The 19,097-nt window shown below is 38.6% G+C and overlaps 1 protein-coding gene across 1 annotated transcript in view; it reads right to left on the bottom strand.

The window, feature by feature from the left end:
• The window catches only part of ANK2 (ankyrin 2), a 219,823-nt gene that overhangs the window by 77,160 nt on the left and 123,566 nt on the right, over positions 1-19,097 (bottom strand). The window contains exons 17-21 of the mRNA XM_087866401.1: positions 17,878-18,075; positions 14,042-14,140; positions 13,230-13,328; positions 7,149-7,247; positions 6,077-6,175 (exon numbers count right to left, since the gene is read on the bottom strand). Of these exons, the coding sequence (XP_087722527.1) occupies positions 6,077-6,175; positions 7,149-7,247; positions 13,230-13,328; positions 14,042-14,140; positions 17,878-18,075 (594 nt within the window). The remainder of the gene's footprint in view (positions 1-6,076; positions 6,176-7,148; positions 7,248-13,229; positions 13,329-14,041; positions 14,141-17,877; positions 18,076-19,097) is intronic.

Below are 19,097 nucleotides of genomic sequence, written 5' to 3'. Positions count from 1 at the left end.
TTAACCGACTTAACCCTGGCGCCCCCTCATTTAATTATTTTAATAGTAATTAATTTATAAATTTATATGCTCTGTATGTATGGTTTTCAACTCTAGCTGCATATTAAAATTATTAGAGAAAATTTTAAAATACTATCACTTGGATACCGTCACAGAACAATTAAGTCAGACTCCCAGGGGCTCAGCTATGACAAAGTTGCTCAGATGGGATCTATCATGCAGCTCAAACTGCAACCCATTTGGAAAAGTGTATAAATTGCAGAAAGTGATTTGCATTTAAAATATAGGAAAGACAGGGGCGCCTGGGTGGCACAGCGGTTAAGCATCTGCCTTCGGCTCAGGGCGTGATCCCAGTGTCATGGGATCAAGCCCCGCATCAGGCTCCTCCGCTATGAGCCTGCTTCTTCCTCTCCCACTCCCCCTGCTTGTGTTCCCTCTCTCGCTGGCTGTCTCTATCTCTGTCGAATAAATAAATAAAATCTTTTAAAAATATATATATAGGAAAGACAGTGACAGCCTATTAAGCTATGATAACCTATTAAGCTTTTTCTGAAACTTTTTTATAAGATTCTCAGTGTAAATAAAATGATTCAAAAATGTGAAGGCACATCTACCGTGTGAGACTACACCAGAAAGTTTATTTTACGGAGATGTTCTAGAGTATTTGCCCTTCATAGGAAACATTCCACAAGAGGATGCTTCTCTATTTGAAAGTAAGTAATGGAAATACTTTTTTAAATGATTAAGTTATATTGCCTGGCGTAGTTTATATTTTCGGACACTGATAATAGGACTATATTTTCTTTGAATTTCTAAGAGTAGACTGGAATTTCTCAGAGTGGAAATACCATTGCTTTAGTTTGGTCATTCAATACTATCAGTTATTACCAGCAAATATATGTGGCAACAGAAAAAGTAACACATAGTGACCACACTGGTCACAGATATTTTTCTGCACAGATAGTAAAAATGCCCTCTACATGCAATGTAGTAAGTACAGTATGCATTTGCTCATGATGTAGTACTTGGCCTTTAGAAGGCCATCTATAAATATTTGTTGAATGGATGATAATTAAGTCTTCCTACTCATGAGTAATGTTATAAGAAATAAATACATATTTTCCTTTAAAATGGAGTGTCCTTTGAAAACTTGATTATCAAAATATAAATATGGTTTTATACAAATGCATCTGAATAGTACATAGAAAACAAAGATATAATTAAATGGTCATGGGCAACTCCGTCTGCTATAGAACCTAAGAGTCTATAGTCAAGATTAGAAACCACTTTAAAGTTAAAATGGGTAGTGTACTATGCACAAATTTAATAGTATGTAATTAAATCAGATAATACAGCAATATAAATAGGATAGGATAGACGGAGCGCTTAATAATGAGTTTTTAATATTTACCACGATGTGGGAAAGAGGTAAAAAATAAAACATGAGTCCTTAAATTGCTGTTTTGTAAATAGATAAAATCTGGTTTGTTTGACACAAAAGAAAAAGCGTGCTTACCTGGCCTCCACTTAGCCCACACCCCTTGTCAACCATCTCCTTTGTATCACACGCTCACCAAGTCACCACAGCTTGAGCAATCTTGGCTAGTATGCCACCTTCTAATGCCCACACACAGTGACTCCCATCATGGGGCCACAGGCTAAATCTGGCTTTGTTCCCAAACCTATTTATACCAATCGTACATGTTAATAGAATGTCTATAATAATTTAAATAGTATGTAAATATTTTTCTACAAAAACTAATATAAATGGTTTGGAAATCTCAACAAAGGTGAGTTGCCAAAAATAATTGCTACTCAATTAGGTGTGGTTGAGACAATTAAAGCAGATGAGAAAAAAAAAGTTCGTCAAAGGTTTAAAAAGGTTCTGCACTCAGTATAATGTCACTTTAAGATAACACACAGGATGAATACGGGGTGCCTGGGGGGCTCAGTCGGTTGAGCGTCCAACTCTCGATTTCAGCTCAGGTCATGATCTCAGGGTCCTGGGACCCAGCTTTGCGTCAGGCTCCATGTTCAGTGGGGAGTCTGCTTGAGATTCTCTCCCTCTCTCACTGCCCCTCCCCACCCTCATGCACACTCTCTCTCTAAAAAATAATTAAAAATCTTAAAGATATATGTATACATATATATACACACACAGGATGAATATTATCAAGATATAGATATTATAGGATATAGTATGTAATATTGATGTTCTTTGTGCAAGAATGATCATTGAGCTTCCTTCTAGTTAATGGACCTATATTCAAAGAAAAGATCTTGACTCCACTTCAAAAGGTGTCCAATAACTTCATGTGTATTTACTGCATTGCTATTTCTATGATTTGCATTTTAACTGACTTACAGCATCAGATAAGATTTAGGACTTTGAATATTTACATTTTCTTAACCGTCAAAAATTTCCCCACTGTTTAAATGGTAATATAAATATAATGTCATTTTTATCTTAGTAGTTTATTCAGCAATTTATGATGTCATTTTTATTTTAGTAATTTTTGGTCTACATATCAATGATTATATGCAACTTAAAAAATGATCATTTTAAAATTATGCAAATAATACAAATACTCGACAACAGCTGATCAATAAGTAGAGGGAGGAGTCCTATCTCGGTCTTCTAAACTGCCTTACATGATTGAACTCGGTGGCTTCTGCTGCCAGACATGCATCCCCCGCACTCTGATGCCCATTCTGGCAAACATGCAATGACTGTAATCCTGGGAGAATGCTGAACTGCCTCATATCCCCTACTGGGTTCCCCAAAGTAAAGTTAGAAAAGCAAAGGTTAAGGAAACAAACCACAACTCCAAAATGTCTCAAAAATTTCTGAAGCAGTGGCTTCTCCTTTACAGACTGCTGCCTTCCTCTTCTCTCTACACAATGACTTTATTCATACTTTGGGGTAAAGAACTTTGGAAGGAGGATTAGCACAGGAAAGTTTCTTTGATGAAAGAGAACTCACACGGCTGCTCAAAGGCACATCGTATAAATCCAGTGATGTGAAATTTGTATGTTAGTTGTGTAACTGTGATTTAACTGTTACACTTAAATGGTAATAACATCAAACTAATTTAATTTTCTTAGTTTTATATAATTATTAAATTGTCTAGTGTGCTATCTTGGCCCATCACTAGTGAGTAATTCCAAATTCACTTTAGAAAATAATATTGAATATGATGCCTCCATGGAAATCAACAAAAAGCACTATTTAGGTAGGTTGTTTTTAAGAGAAAACTAGGTGAAAACACCTCTTTCACAAAATTCACGCTAAGCTAACTTTTAGTGAAGCCAAGATCAGTTATGTCAGAGTGGTTAAGAACATGGACTTTAGAATCTGACAACCTAAATTTGAGTCCTATATCTACCCTCAATGCCTGCCATATCTGTAATCACTAAATATTCATTTTTAATACCATTAATAGGATCATTATATGAAAATCTCTTCCCAAAGAGAGGAAGTGCAAAGTAAGATAAGGCTCACATAAGAGACAGGAATAAGTTCATATTTTCAATCCTTCACCCCAAACTCAATTTCACAAAACAATAAAACTCGCAATTCTAAGAGAAGAATCAATTCTAAGAGAGGAAGAAAGTAAAAATAGGGCAACATCAAAACATGTTACCAATACAACCACCCATTTAGACAAAGGGGGTACTTGTTTAGTTACTGTGGGCAATGACTTCTTACCCCAACTAAAAGCAAACACGCCATTATGTTTTATATTTGTTTGTTGGCTTTTTACCTAGAAACTTGATTTCTAAGTATAGTGACTTTTATTGGGGAAATACTCAGCTGGGCGGGGTAGAGAATAATAGTTACCAGAACAGAAGAAAAGCTCACAGGCAGCTCTAAAAGTGGTTTTTGTATTCCACTGAAGCTAGATGTGGCAGAGATAGGACTCCATGTCTAATTTCTGAAAGGTATTCTGAACTTGTTTGGTCATAGTATTTAGCAAGCTCATTGCTTCTCTTTTCAAATATAGATCTATATAGTTAAAGTCATTCACTCTAAGTAACATTTATGAGCCTGAGATCGCTTTGAAACCGAACACGTAAGCTCCGTAGTTTTGTTGATGTTAAAGAAGAATTTATTTTCTTACAAGATGTAGGTCTCATTCTCCGCTCCCACTAAACTGTAAGCTGCTGGGGGGAGGGGGGAATGTTTTCACCACTGATGACTCTTCAGCACTCAGCATAGAGCTCAGAGCATATTTTATATCCAATAAATATTGAAGGAATGAATTAGTTAATGAATGGAAGAAAAGCAGGTCAAGCAGCAAAAAAGATGCAAGCTTGCCATCTAGTGGTCACTTCATAAAAATGTATGTACATGACAACCAGAAAAGCTAATAAAGTTCACAGAAAATATGACTTCTAAGAACAGATATACTTGGCCAATCTTGCCACTACAGGCTTCACTTATCTGTGATTTGCACATTGTTTCAAAGATGCCAAATGGGGGCGCCTGGGTGGCACAGCGGTTAAGCGTCTGCCTTCAGCTCAGGGCGTGATCCCGGCGTTATGGGATCGAGCCCCACATCAGGCTCCTCTGCTATGAGCCTGCTTCTTCCTCTCCCGCTCCCCCTGCTTGTGTTCCCTCTCTCGCTGGCTGTCTCTATCTCTGTCGAATAAATAAATAAAAATCTTTAAAAAAAAAAAAAAGATGCCAAATAAAGACACATATGTATAGGTCCCTAATATGAAGATTTTCCTGGTATAAAAAATCATATAGTAAGAAAAAGCCATTAAGATTCAGCCATATAGAGCAACTCAGAAGTGTAGTGATGGGTAGTGACAATACTTGTTTTCCTCCTATATAATTTATTGAAGACATACCTTAAATCTTTAAAAAAATTCTGTGGTGTATTAGCCAAAGGTTTATAAGATTTTGCTTGAGAAAACAAGCAGTACGATCCTCTCCCATCTAAATTCAGGCTGTGTCTCGCAGTTCATTAATAAATCATACTCCACTCTATTAAAAATTTCACATCAAACTAACTGTATTCCATCTGCCTCAATGTCAACAGGGACTTGGCGTCAGTCTGAATAAAATTCCTTTCTTTTCCACATATCTATCAAAAGAAACAAGTGTTCTAAAACTCTATACACATCCTTCCTAACTTAAGGCATTTACTAGAACCTCTTTCAGATGGTTTATGTTGATTTGTGATCTTATTGTCTCTAAAGAACATCTAACGTTCTACTGTCGCTCCATTTTTCTATTTTAAAAAGAGAAATTAAAGAGCTGCTGCTCTTAGAGTTCATGCTTAAGAAAAATAAGTTAAATACGTGCAAAGAGAACAGCACTTCCTCTTTCAGCTGTGAGTCTCCCTACGGAGAGGCCTCCTTGAAGCTCTACTCTGGCTGAATGGTACAAGAGCCTTAGGACTCATTAGTCCTGTAGTTTTCACTCTCCTGGAGTTTCTCTGGCAAAGGCTGTCGATGATCCCAGCTCCTCCTAAAGAATCAGCAGTCGTATTCAAACCAGCGAAAATAAAAAATTTTAAATATATGCTCTGTCGTGATACAGATACAGTTGACCTACTAAGTACAACCAATTTCCTTTTTCAGTAAAAAATAATAATCAGAACTAAGAAGAAAGTAAGGATGAGAGCCGTTCTCACGGGAATGCATTTGACTCAGTCATCAGCACAATATCAGAAGGATCAGGGTCTTTCCAGAGGCTGGGTGAGCTCCTGGCTAAGAACAGAAGTTTGCCCTGGAGTGTCCTTCCACTTTGCCAGCAGGAGGTGTCACTCCCAGCTACAGTGAAAGGGCAGAACAGCACCCCCCACCCCAAAAGGCAGCTGGAGAAAAAGGAACTAAGTATTATACGATTACGTTTACATTTTATATGGATTTATGTTAACGAACGGAAGCTAAAACCCCCATATTAGTTGTGTAAATGCACTTCCATCTGCACACTTCCATGGTGTACTATATATTCACCCAAAGAAGTCTCAAACCAAAAGCTCAACACGTTTTATAAGTGAAAAAGTATGTGGCTTGAAAGCCAAGACAGTGGAACCAAAGCCCATGGGCCCCTTCTACTCACCGTGGTGGTGGTGGTAACCTCCTCCGTTACAACCTTCAGAGTGTCGACCACGGAGATGTAGCCCAGACGCTTAGCAATCGCCAGGGCGGTGTTGCCATTCTGAAGAGAGTGAAAGAGAGAAAGAGTGAGAACTGAGAGGGAGGACCGCGCTGTGAGCCAATGAGCTCACCGGCTGCTCCGCATGAGCCAGCATTTCCTTCCAAAACAAGGCACAGCTTAGGAAAATCACTAGTTTTTACCATTACATCTGAATCTCTTTGTAACTTCTTTAGACTATAGCCCGGGTCACCATGGTAACACAACAAGCTGCATCTGCCTGCTCTTCTAATAAGAAGCACTTGACGCTTTAACCCTGAGGTTGTCAAACATCTCTACAAATATTCCACTGTGTTTAGGAAAGTACCTCTTGAACTGAGGATGCTGCCTCCAAAAATTATTAGCCAGTACCGAGTACTGTTACTCCTCATCAGAGGTCAGGTCATCTGCTGCAGGTAAGATGTTACCGCAGGGAACTCAGTCCCATACTTAGCCACAGCTGTGCAGGAGCTCCCAGTGCAGCAAAATAACGCAAGCCAGCAGCTCCGGCTCCAGCGCAGGCCACTGGGGATCCCGGTTTGTTTAATTGCATCGCTTAGTTTACATTTCAATGGCTCCACATCCCGAAGAGCTTTGTCTAAGCCAGCAGCCTCGCAAACCCGGCTCCCTTAAGAAAGGCCGGGCGGGAGGGGTGGACTCGCGCTCACATCTGAGCACCAGCTGTAAGCAGAGCACGTTCCAGCCGCCTAAGCGCTGGGCCCCACTCTCCCGAGAGACACTGGCTGAGTCGGGCCCCCCGCTCTCCCTCCCCGGGAAGCGCTGCCGGAGAAGTCACGCTGATTTCTGGAAAGCCTTCTGGGAAGGCTTTCCAGAAATCCCGGGCTTTCCAGAGTGCGGGGGCTTATCGAAGGGGGATGTGTCTGAACCCGGCTCAGACAAGGGGCCGCCAGGGCGGGCGAGCTGGGGCCGCCGGGCCGGGCGAGGAGGCGGAAGCAGCACCAGCAGCGTGGTGCGGGGCGGCGGGCGCCTGGCTTACCGCGGTGGTGGCGTTGGGCTTGGCCCCGTGCTGCAGCAGGACGTTGATGATGTGCGTGTGGCCCTGCTGGGCGGCCTGGTGCAAAGGCGTGTAGCCGTTCTGTAGGTGACGGTGGCCATGGACGCAGCACAGATTTGCAGCGGGAGAAGGTAAACTAGGTTAGCCTTCATGTTGAATTTCTTAGTCTTATTTACAACAAAACTGTCAAGGATGCTGTTTATTTGGAGCTCGCTATCCCCACCAACCCATTTCTCAGCAACAAACCCTCCCTCTCACCTTATGGTCCGCTAAACGAAGCGCAGCGACTAGCTTATGAAATAGACTAACTCTATAAATTATAGCTATTATTGTATTTTAACAAATTAGCATTAAAAATGGGTATGCTGAGAGATTTATACTGACAAAAGAGCGTTATCACAACGATTTCTTCCCTAGGGAAAAAGAAAGCTGCAGAGGGTAATACAACCACTGCTTGTTTGTCATGATTTTCTAATAATTAACCTTTGCACCAGCTCTAGGGATTCTAAATCAATGGAGGTAAATCTAAATCTTATCTTCCTTTCAGAGAGCACCTTTGGTCAAAGAAAGGCATGCTTAGAGAATGCAAGATTTCATGGATCATGAGTGGTTGACTCTCAATTAAAAATGACTTTAAAGATGAAGTTCTTTTTCACATTCTGGTCTAAACTTCCACACAGATGAAAGCTCTGTAATCCGTGATTTGTGCGGAATTGCTACCAAGGTTAGTGTGAAGCCAGTCTTGCTCAGAACTCTAATGGGTGGCAGGTACGGTACAGATTGGCTGTATAGTCACCTGAGTTAAACAAAGGGCATTGGAATCCTTGGAGGCAAACAAAACACTAATATCATTCATTGAACAGTTATTGTGTGCCAGATGCCAGACCTTGTAGTTGTCTTTTAATCTTTATTGTCATCCTAAAAATGAGGCTGCTTGGTATATAGGAGGTGTCTCATAAATCACGAGTGGCTGAGTGAATGAATAAGTGATTGAATAAATGTTTTCTTCCTGTTTCAGAGATGATGGAATGGAAAATAACAGTTAAGTAATTTCTTTGCAATCATTCTAGTTTCAGAACCTGTATAGATCATGATAGCCAATGGGTATCAGACTACTTTTTTTATTATCTACCTGCCTCACCCTGTAAAATTTTATCCATTGTCTGGGTTCTAAGTTCTGAGTAGCCCATTCATACCACAAACTTGTAGGAGTCTGTGTCCCTTATCTAGTAGTCAGTGGTACCTCATGACCAGCATGCATTTTTGCTACCCCTGTTTACATAAAGTATCTGTCTGTATACACAAGGTGCCACATGATTCCTTCTGTGCTTTTGCTGTGGCCTTTCCATCCACAGGGATGTCCCTGTATTTTTTAGAGTCTATCAGTCTGTGTGTCCTTCAGTCTGGAACATCATCAGCTCAGCCGGGTTTGCTATATATCCCTCCCATGGCATCACCCCAGGAAACTTGGAAATATAAGCCAATTACAGGGGCTCTGAGAAACTTATAGCTATTGCAGGGATTCTGCTCTCAAATGAGGTAATCCATGGACATTTGAGAAGCATAGAGTAAGTGGTATTTTTTTCCCTGAAAATTCTTCTTCTCCATTGTGTTTACAAATATTACCAACGAAACTTGTTCACTTCTTCAGTATCAATCAAGTTAATTCATTCGGCAAGCATTTACTAACCACATGCTATATCCTAGATAGGAGACCCCATGCTTATGTAAATTAATAATGCCAGAGTGGCCTTCTTCCCCTAGGAGCTCACAATTTACTGAGTCTTCAATGCACACAGTGTCCAGGAAAGTGTCTCCCGGGCCTGATTTAATTGAACCTTTACCTGAAGCCTCTGGTGCATGAGTATACTTGCTAGGGAAGTCTGGAGCAACTCAAAAACTTTTTCGCCAACATTCAGTTGCAGCTTATCCACAGACTTAGACCCAATCTCATAGGAGCTCTAGACCCAGTTCTACCTAGCATGGTCCTAAACCCCTCGAACCCTCCATTTCCTCATTTACAAAATGGGAATAGCCAAGATTTCAAGTCTGGTGAAGGATTATATATGCTGTCCATGAAACTTTAAAGTTTTATGAAAATGCTGACAAACATTTCACTTTTTTCCTTTCTCATTGAAGAGGTCTATGATCTTTGCAGTATATTTTATAAAGAAAAAAATTTTTTTAAGATTTTATTTATTTGACAGAGAGAGATACAGTGAGAGAGGGAACACTAGCAGAAGGAGTGGGAGAGGGAGAAGGAGGCTTCCCGCTGAGCAGGGAGCCCAATGCGGGCTCGATCCCAGCACCCTGGGATCACGACCTGAGCCAAAGGCAGATGCTTAACGACTAAGCCACCCAGGCGCCCCTAGAGAAAATTTTCTTTTACGTGCTGATGTTCTAAACATTCTTTGCAAATTAATTATATAATTAACCAAATCTAGTTTACCTCAAGCTGATGTTCGTAGGATTTCATTTTAATTTTAAACAATTATAGTCTCATAAAACAAGTTCACTTTTCTAGATTTTTATACCAGATCATGAATGTTTGAGGACTAAAGGCAATACATATGTTTACATTTTCATAGCAACAAAACAAATTTTTAGTAACCATAGTTACACGAGATGCGAGGCAGAAAACACAAATCCTTTTCCAAAAATGCCATTCTGTGTGAAAAAAATTCTAAATATTATATTAAAAAACATCTTTTGATTATGTACCTATCCACTCCCCTGAAGACATATTAAAAGATATATTTACATCTAAAAGCAAGTAAAATCTACAGAGGTCACTTAAAAAAAAAAAAAAACCAAAAGTTAAAATGAGATTTTTTTTTTCTCTCAACCAAATGTCTATTTGAATGCACATCAAACCCCAGGTAGGTAAAATGATGTTATCTAGACAATATGTCTGGCTTGTAAATATTTCAACAACCATGCACTTAACAAAAAAAAAAATATGGTAACTGTTTTCAAGTTCCTCCACAGTCTCATTGCATAGCTCCATTTATTCCTTCCAGGAGAAGACCTGGATTCCAACAGGAAGGTCTTTCCTGTATGCTTATGTGTGATCTGACTCAGCAAAAAATGGTGTTGAGTACTGATGCCTGAGAATTCCTGTTAGGGCTCTTAAATAAGCTCAAAGCACAATTTCATGAGAACTCAAGAACTGCCCAGAACCTAGGCGGCAGCTATTCTTGCTAGGGTCTGATTAGAAGTTTTGAAACTTGGGGGTGCCTGGGTGGTGCAGTCATTAAGCGTCTGCCTTCGGCTCAGGGCGTGATCCCAGCGTTCTGGGATCGAGCCCCACATCAGGTTCCTCCTCTGGGAGCCTGCTTCTTCCTCTCCCACTCCCCCTGCTTGTGTTCCCTCTCTCGCTGGCTGTCTCTGTCAAATAAATAAATAAAATCTTTAAAAAAAAAAAGTTTTGAAGCTTGAACATCAATAGTATTATTTATAATTTTAAAAATAACTTTTTAATTCACTTGTAAATATGGTGATATACAGACAAGATTTTGTTTCTGCTTCTAAGAGAATATAAAAAGACTGACTTCCAAAACTTCTTGTTTCTAATTATTAGCATTTTGAATGATGACTTTGAAAACTCACACTAATTTAGTTGAGCCCACCCACATAGCTGCATTAAGAATTTCTGATATACAAACTTAAAAAAAATAAATAAACATAATTACATATTTCTTTGGACCAAGGAACCTGGAACTGCAAGTTATATTATGCATAGTAGCAGCAGTTGTATTATTCGTTTCTCTTTCCCTTGAAACAATTTGAGTGCACTGAAGTGTGGTATCATGTTCCAACCTTGTTTTGCTGAATAGGACCCTTCAGTTGCCACTGGGTAAAAACATTGGGGATCAAGACAGCTCTGCATTATCCTTGACAACTTCCAACCCAGACCTCACACATCATTGCCTCACTAAGCATTACCATGTGATATTCCAAATGTAACAGAGCTGGTGGGAATGGTGGGGATGTAAACTGGTACAGCCACTATGGAAAACAGTATGGAGGTTCCTCAAAAAATTAAAAATAGGATTACCATATGGTTCAGCAATCCCACTTCTGGATATTTATCAAGAAAACAAAAACACTAACTCAAAAAGATATATGCACTACCATGTTCCTTGCAGCATTATTTATAATAGCCAAGATATGCAGCAACCTAAGTGTCTGTCAATGGACGAACGAATAAAGAAATAAAGAAAATTGCATACACACACACATACCCCCTCACAATATAATATTCAGCCATAAAAAGGAATGAAATCTTGCCATTTGGGACAACATGCATGGACCTGGAGGGCAGCGTGCCTGGAGAGCAGCGTGCTAAGTGAGATAAGTAGGAGAAACACAAGTACTGCATGATCTCACTGATGTGTGGAATCTAAACAAAACAAAACAAAATCCGAACTCACAGATGCAGAGAACAGATTGATGGTTGCTAAAGGCAAGGGTGGGGAGTTGGGAGAAATGAGTGAAAGGTATCACAGGTTAAAAAACATTTTTTAAGTGAAAGAAAATGGATTTAAATGTTATATGATATTGGGTGTCCTGTGTTCAGCTGTCTCCTCTATATTTAGAGGGAGGGATCCTTCCGTCAGGGGTCAAGAGGAGGTGATTAGAACATACTACATCTTTTATAATGCATCACCAATAAAAACACAAAGATTTAAAAGTATGTACTCATAATAAACATGTTTTACATGTGCATTTAAAAAGAAAGCACTAAAAAAAAATAAATAAAAATAAAAAAATAAAAAGAAAGCACTACTGTTATTCATAGGACATAGTAATCAAAATGTTCAAGTAGTATGAGAAAGCATTATAAAGGTTGTAGTTTAAGGATGGATAAGATTTAAATAAGTAAAAGAGAGCATCTTAGGAGAGGAAAAGACTATGAGTAAAATAGGAAAATATTTAGTTGGGAGAAAGGGAAGCATTAATAGGCTAGTTAAGTTGTAGGGAAGTTAAGAAGTAGTCATATGGCGGCTTACATCGGGTCACATAGAAGCTCAAAATCATGGCAAAGGATGACTAGATCAGAGAATTCCACAGGAGAAGGAAGCTACAGAATCTGTTAGCATGGACAAAATGCCAGATAGGAGACTGAATGACAATTGATGAGATTTCAGATACAGTGAGTTGAGGTATAGTGAGTGACGATATGGAACTTAGAGCAGTATACGCAACAGTTAAGAGCTTTGGCCCTGAGGCAGATTGTCTGGGTTTGAATTCCAATTCTTCCAACTAATACTTTGTTGCCTTAGGTAAGTTATTTAAATTCACTATGTAAAATAGAGATAGCAATTGCATCTATGAGGTTATTTAAGGATTAAGTGATTTAATATATGTAAGTCATATATGATGTATCTATGACTCCCAGCACGCACTTAATGAAGATTAGCTTAAAAATTTTAAAAATGAGGGGCACCTGGGTGGCTCAGTCAGTTGAACACCAGACTCTTGATTTCGGCTCAGGTCATGACCTCAGGGTCCTAGGATTGAGCCCCACATTGGGCTCCTCACTCATCGGGTGTCTGCTTGAAATTCTCCCTCTCTCTTTCTGCCCCTCCCCACACTCACATGCTTGTTCACGCACGCTCTCTCTCTCTCTCAAATAAATAAATAAATTCTTTAAAATGAAAAGCACACAGTCTAGGCTGCCTATCTGTATTTCCTCATGCAGAAGGAGGGGGTTTCAGGAAGCGGGACCAAGAACTTGAGATAACATAAAGAATTGGCCAGAATATCAAAGTGTTCTATCTAGCAGGCTTCTGTTTTTCTGTGGTAAATTGTTAACTGGACATGAGCTACTTTAGCTCTATAATAAAAGTTCTGAAGCTAACCCACATGGCTGTCAAAGGTTCTGAGAATGAAAAGTCTCAAACAACTGTACAAAACTATACTGCTCATTCAAAATCACTTTAGAAGAACTAAAAAGAAAAAAAAAAATACATTTGTAGCTATGGTGAGCTAGTGACGTATTCATATGGCTCAACCTCCTTGCTTACAGAATAGGAAAATGAGCACACGTATTTTATTTACCTTGGTTTTTGCATTGACATTTGCACCCTGCTTCAGAAGAAAGTTGACCATTTTCACATTTCCATAGTGACAGGCCACAATTAAAGGAGTGTAACCAAGCTGTAACAAATACATAAATATATAAATAAAGAAATGCATACATACTCTAGCGGTTAATACTCAGAGGGAGAGGGATTAGGTAGAATGTCAGTAATGGTACGAAGGGTAAAAATTTTATTCCATTGTATAAATATTACTGAGCAAATTATTTACACTTCCTGTGGATACAAATATGGACAGAAGCAGATCCCTGAGCATAAGGAACTTAACGACAGCAAAGGAAATCAGACATGTGTGTGACTTCATCTGACAAAGAGCTAAGAGAGAGACACAGATTATTGGATCTGAAAGTAGAGAAGAAAAACCGAGTCTGATGAGAGGATCTGGAGGAGATGCATGAAAATGTAGCTTAGGTGGGCTTGAAAATTTTAATGGCATAGAGAAGGAAAAGCTGTTTCAAGACCAGGGGTTGGAGGCCAGCAAATCCAAGAAGAAAAGAGTCATCTGGACTGGCAGAGCGATAAGGGAGAGAGGCTGACTTAAGCCAGCGAAATTAGAATCCTTTTATAAAGGGTCCTGATATCATGATCTCCATTTGGACTTGATTCCAGCAAAAATGGAGAACCATTATAGATTTGTGAGTCAAAGAGAATCATAATTAATTCAGAATGGACTTTTGAGGAAGGGTGCTTGGACTGGGGGGACCTGAATGCGAGCTACTGGTAGTCATCCAAGTCAGAACCTGTCACAATATTGAAAGTGATTCACTTTACCTTCGTGTGAGCATCCTGGTCAGCCCCATGCTTAGTAAGAATGTCAGCAACATTCACTTTATCTTCCTGGGCTGCAAGGTGTAAAGACGTGAGTCCACTCTGTAGAGAGAATGGAAACAAATGGGTACATTTGAAGAAGAAAGTATGTTTCATCTTCTATAATATCATTCTTGAAAAAATCCTGGAAAACTCATAGCCCCAGAACCTGCAACTTTTGATCTCTAAAACAAACCCTCCAAGTTAATATGTCTTTCTAAGACATACTCTCTAAGTTAATCAACACTTTCAACAGATTACATTTTATTTGGGTACTTCTATTATGATGTGAGACTTTAAAATAACTCGGCTAATAAGCTTCCAAACAACATTCATTTCAAATCCATCTGTGCCTCCTGCTGAGTCTGTTTATTCCCTTAAATAATTAATCAACCAACTACTACTTCTACTTTTTAACCATAGCAATAATCTATATCTTCATCAATAAAATATCATATCAAGGTAAAAAATGTACAGAGTTACAGGAAATGAGTTCAGAATAGTTCTCGCCAGTACTCAAGGATAGTATACTATTTGGGGGGTTCCTCTAAATGCTAAATAAAAGTGACCCCATCATTTATATATAGCACCATAAACTGGCCAGTATTATATAAAATGTTTGGCATTGATACATCAAGTAAATATTCTGATTAATTGTATATGCAATTCAAATACAGTTAAGAACTAATACAAGGTGAAAGCATGGAGAAAGGAGAGGGGAAGAGTGCTTTCTTCAGTCAATGCCACAATCTAGCAGCCTCACTACATGTGCAAGTGGCTTCCAGCACACCAAACTGAAATTGAAAGAGTATCTTTAAAACCTAAATCATTTGTGATTTAACAGGTGTTTTCTGAGTACCTTTCATATACGCCAGGAAGTATTCTAGGTATTTGAATATATCAGTGAACAAATATTTCTGCCCTATATTCTAGCTACCAGTATATTCATATCCTGTTTCTGTCCCCCTGCTACTGCTCAAATACTTAGTATATTCATCCTTCCCTGTACATCCTGCAGCTGTACACTGAGTTAGCTCACTTACGCTCCAAGTTGGCAAGTCCCCCATCCCCGCTCTCCAAATTCATGTTCAGTTAGATTCTACCAGCTCCCCTGACCATGGCTTTGCAGATCTGCTTTTCCACAGTCAGCCAGGTTCTTCAAAATTCATGATCTCTAGAATGGACAAGTCCTCTGATCTTTAAAAAACATACGTGATATGTACAGAGGGAAAAACATTCTCCAACTAGAGAGAAGGTTTTTTTTATTTGAGGGCTTGGGGTTTTTTAATCCTTACAGTTCTGGCTGAGCTCAGCTTTGAGTTTCATAAACCATCAGGATGAGATTGAAGATATACCCTTTCTCATTAAAATGTCCTCACTTCTAAACAAATACTATCTAGTCCTAAAGTATAAACAATATGAATATTGGGACAAAACAGAAGTGTCTTCCTCATTCTGGTTGTCTTCATATGAAAATAGCAAACATAAAATTATTTCTCTTTATGGAGACAATTGGCCTTTTAAAAATGTTACTGAAGTGACTATTAAAGGAAATGATCATCAAATAACTCGAAGACATTTTCAATGGGGTGTCAAATACATGTGCTGTTTTCTACACTATTTGAAGAATGGGTTTTCTGTAATATAAGATTGCAAACTAATGGTCAGTACGAAAATCCTCTACAATTTATTATGATAAATTTTCATACCTAAATCAGATTATGAAAACTTTTCTAATAAATCAAGAAAATAGAAGATGTTGAAGGACTTCTTTTCAAAAAAAGGAATTTATTTCTTAAGATGAACTAGAGGACTCCACAACTGGTTTTTATTATTACATGGTGATTTAATCTAGTGACAAATACATCATACCTCTTTTTAGGACAGCACCCAAATCTAATATTGAAATCATTGTTATAAAGATAACATAATTACTTTGTGGTCCAAATTTGAATCTATTTCTTCACTGCACAGTATGCAAATCAAAAATATTCATTGAATATTTGCTGATTGACTGCTAAAACCCTCTCAAAGAAAGTAATATGTTTAGAAGAATACCATTAGGGAGGACATAATTAAATGATTCCAGATATGAATATAAATTAAAAATAGGAGTTTTTAAAATAAATTTAAAAACAGCACTATCAGAAGCATTACATGATCAGTTTCATGAAATGCCTAGAATTTCAGTCTACTCAAAATTTTCCTGGATTTGTTTATGGATTTCTTATGTTTATTTTCAAATGAAGAATTGTTTTTAATGGGCAATAAACACTATCTGCCCCCTTCATATACTGATGTTAAATGAAGTACTCCACAATTGTTCTCACAGCGAGAACATCCCCAGTAGGGGAAACGACCACCTGAATGGCATGATTTCAATGGCCACAAGGAAATCCATGCCCCAGACTTTAATGACAGCTGAGACATTGAATTTCACCATAAGGCTTCACCATGTTCATTTCTGTTAAAATGCAAATATCTTTTGGAGGAATAACTCTATAATTAGCTCTCTCTATACTTAAAAAAAAAAGAATCTGTGAGGACTTTTGATAGAGAACAAAGAAGTATATAAGGGCAAGGGATTTACTGGAATACTCTAAGTGATAAAGACACAGAACAGGACTCTAGAGGCATTCAAGACAACCTGACTTTTTCATGACTATTTCTAAAGGAAATAATGCTATATAACCTATTGATAAACATTATTAAGACCAATTTACAGCTGAGTTTCCAAAAGCACTAATTAGTTCAACAGTGAGATATAGAAAACATAGTACTTGTGTATTTGTGGAAAATCCAAAGAAACTTAACTTCCACTAAGCCTATACCTTGTGTTACAAAAAGCATTAAGAGATTAAATGATGAGCTAACTTATAAATATAGGTTTCAATTTTTAGTTTCTCAGGAGCTGACTCCAGTGGAGTATATATAAGTGTAAGATAGATTAAATAGGTAGGTAGGTAGGTAGGTAGAAATACAGATATATATGTAGAGAAAGAGGGTGATGTATAAATAGACATGTACTTGTAAAAATTCAAATATTTCCGTATTTGAATAATGTCTTTCCCTCCTCTATTCCTGACTCTTACTCTATTATAGTTAATATGCTTGCCCACAAAGGCCGAAATGACTGAGGTTCTTTCTTAAAAACACTGATTCTCTGGCCACCACCACCACAACGGCCCAAACTAAGCTAAAGTTGGCTCAGAAATCTATATTTTACTGAGTTCCCTGGATAAGCCCCTTCCCCAGCCCCCCAGGTGTCTCCGCTGCTCAGCCAGGCTAGAGAACGGTTGGGTAGTGGCCATGGACCAACAGCTTAGAAGCAGTTGTTTGGGCCAGAGCCCAGATGAACTGTCACCTCTCTCTCTGTATCTCTCTCTCACTCTCCCTCTCTCCATCTGAAACTGGGAAATAAGACCAGCAGGTACTCTGGCAATCTGGAGGGACTGCTTGAACTGCAGTGATGGTAACTCTTGGGAGCTATAGGGTCACCACTTTGGTCACGTACACAGAGAAACAGAGAAAGTAGATCTGCAGAGGGAGGTAAATGAAACTAACTTGGAGGGAAAAGTCAAGATTCAAAAATGCAGCCATACAGTCAGAGGGAGTCTGCTTCTTGCTTCCTTGTGGTTTTTTTCCTCATAAGGCTTGAATGTTACTGTCCTTGAATTCTGTAAGTAATCTCTGTTCCCTTTTAATACATCCCCTCTTTTTGTTCCAAGTTATCTTTGATTATAAATCTGTTTACATTTATCTGAGTGACTCTTGGCTAAAACAAGAGGCAAAAACCATACCTTGGTTGACATGTGGATATTGGCTCCCTTATCCAGAAGCAACGTGACCATATCTGTGTGCCCCTCTTGTGAGGCCAGGTGGAGTGGAGTTACTCCTTGTTTTGTTACAATGTTAGTCTCTGCTCCATAGTTCAGGAGTGTGGAAGCTATCTGCATTTGATTCTTCTTGGCAGCAATATGTAAAGGAGTATAGCCATTCTAGAAAAAAATAAAACAAATATACCTGGTAAGCTTAGCACTTGCCCTAATATATATCTCCAAAGGAAATAGCATCTCTTAATCAACAAAAAAGTTAAAAAGTGAGTTTATGATAAATCCAAATTCTTACCCATTACAAGTTCCCATCCAACAACACCCAAATCTTTACCACTAATATCACAAGGCACCCATTCTACTGTACGACAGGTATAGACACAAAAGCCCCGAAGCTTAACATCTCCTTCTTACAATATTGGTTCTTTCCTGCAGAGCAACATAAAATAAGCCAGGTTCCTCTCCTACATGACTGTCCTTCAAATACCTGGAGATGGTTTTCACATCTGCCTTTAGTCTTTTTTCCCAGGTTAAACTTCCCCAATCATTCAACTGTTCCTGATAAAAATCCCCATTGCGAGACCTCTCCATGACCTCTTCTAGACTGATTCTAGTTTGTCAGTAGTACTCCCGAATTGTGCGACCTGGAACTGAATGCTATACTTCAGACACAGTTTCAGTAGTACAGAATAAGATGGACTTCCTTCTATGATCTTGCTATAACACTCCTGCTATTATGCTTCTGGGTGGATTGTGCTTTTTATTCATTCAATAGCTATTTAGTAAGTTGCAAGCATGTGCCAGGCAGTGTGCTAGGTATGGGGATACAACGGTGGGCAAGACACAATCCCTGTCTTTGAGGGGCTGCATTCTAGTGGAAAATATATTAAGCAAAAAAAATCTCTTATATTAATCCTGTGGCAAATTCAAATCCTAGATCTTCCGCTTGTCTCTACAAACTGTGGGCTCAAAAATAGAAATATGAGGCTACTAGTTTTATGAGGCAGTTTGTGGAGAGGACCAGAGGAATTCATACTTTGTTTATAAGAGCCAAACTTTAAACCCTATACTTAGTTAAAAGAAAAAACAAACAAGCAAACAGACCTCTAGAACAAATGTTAGTCTGGAACCTATATTGTCTCCTTTCCTTTTTCAAGTCTGGTAGAATTTCCCATGAACAACGTGTA

Source organism: Ursus americanus, chromosome 13 (genome assembly GCF_024610735.1).
Source record: "Ursus americanus isolate L20-20 chromosome 13, mUrsAme1.1.p, whole genome shotgun sequence".
NCBI classification, from domain to species: Eukaryota; Metazoa; Chordata; class Mammalia; order Carnivora; family Ursidae; genus Ursus; species Ursus americanus.
Note: the sequence above shows the minus strand (reverse complement) of the source record. Positions and strands in the feature narration are given on the sequence as shown.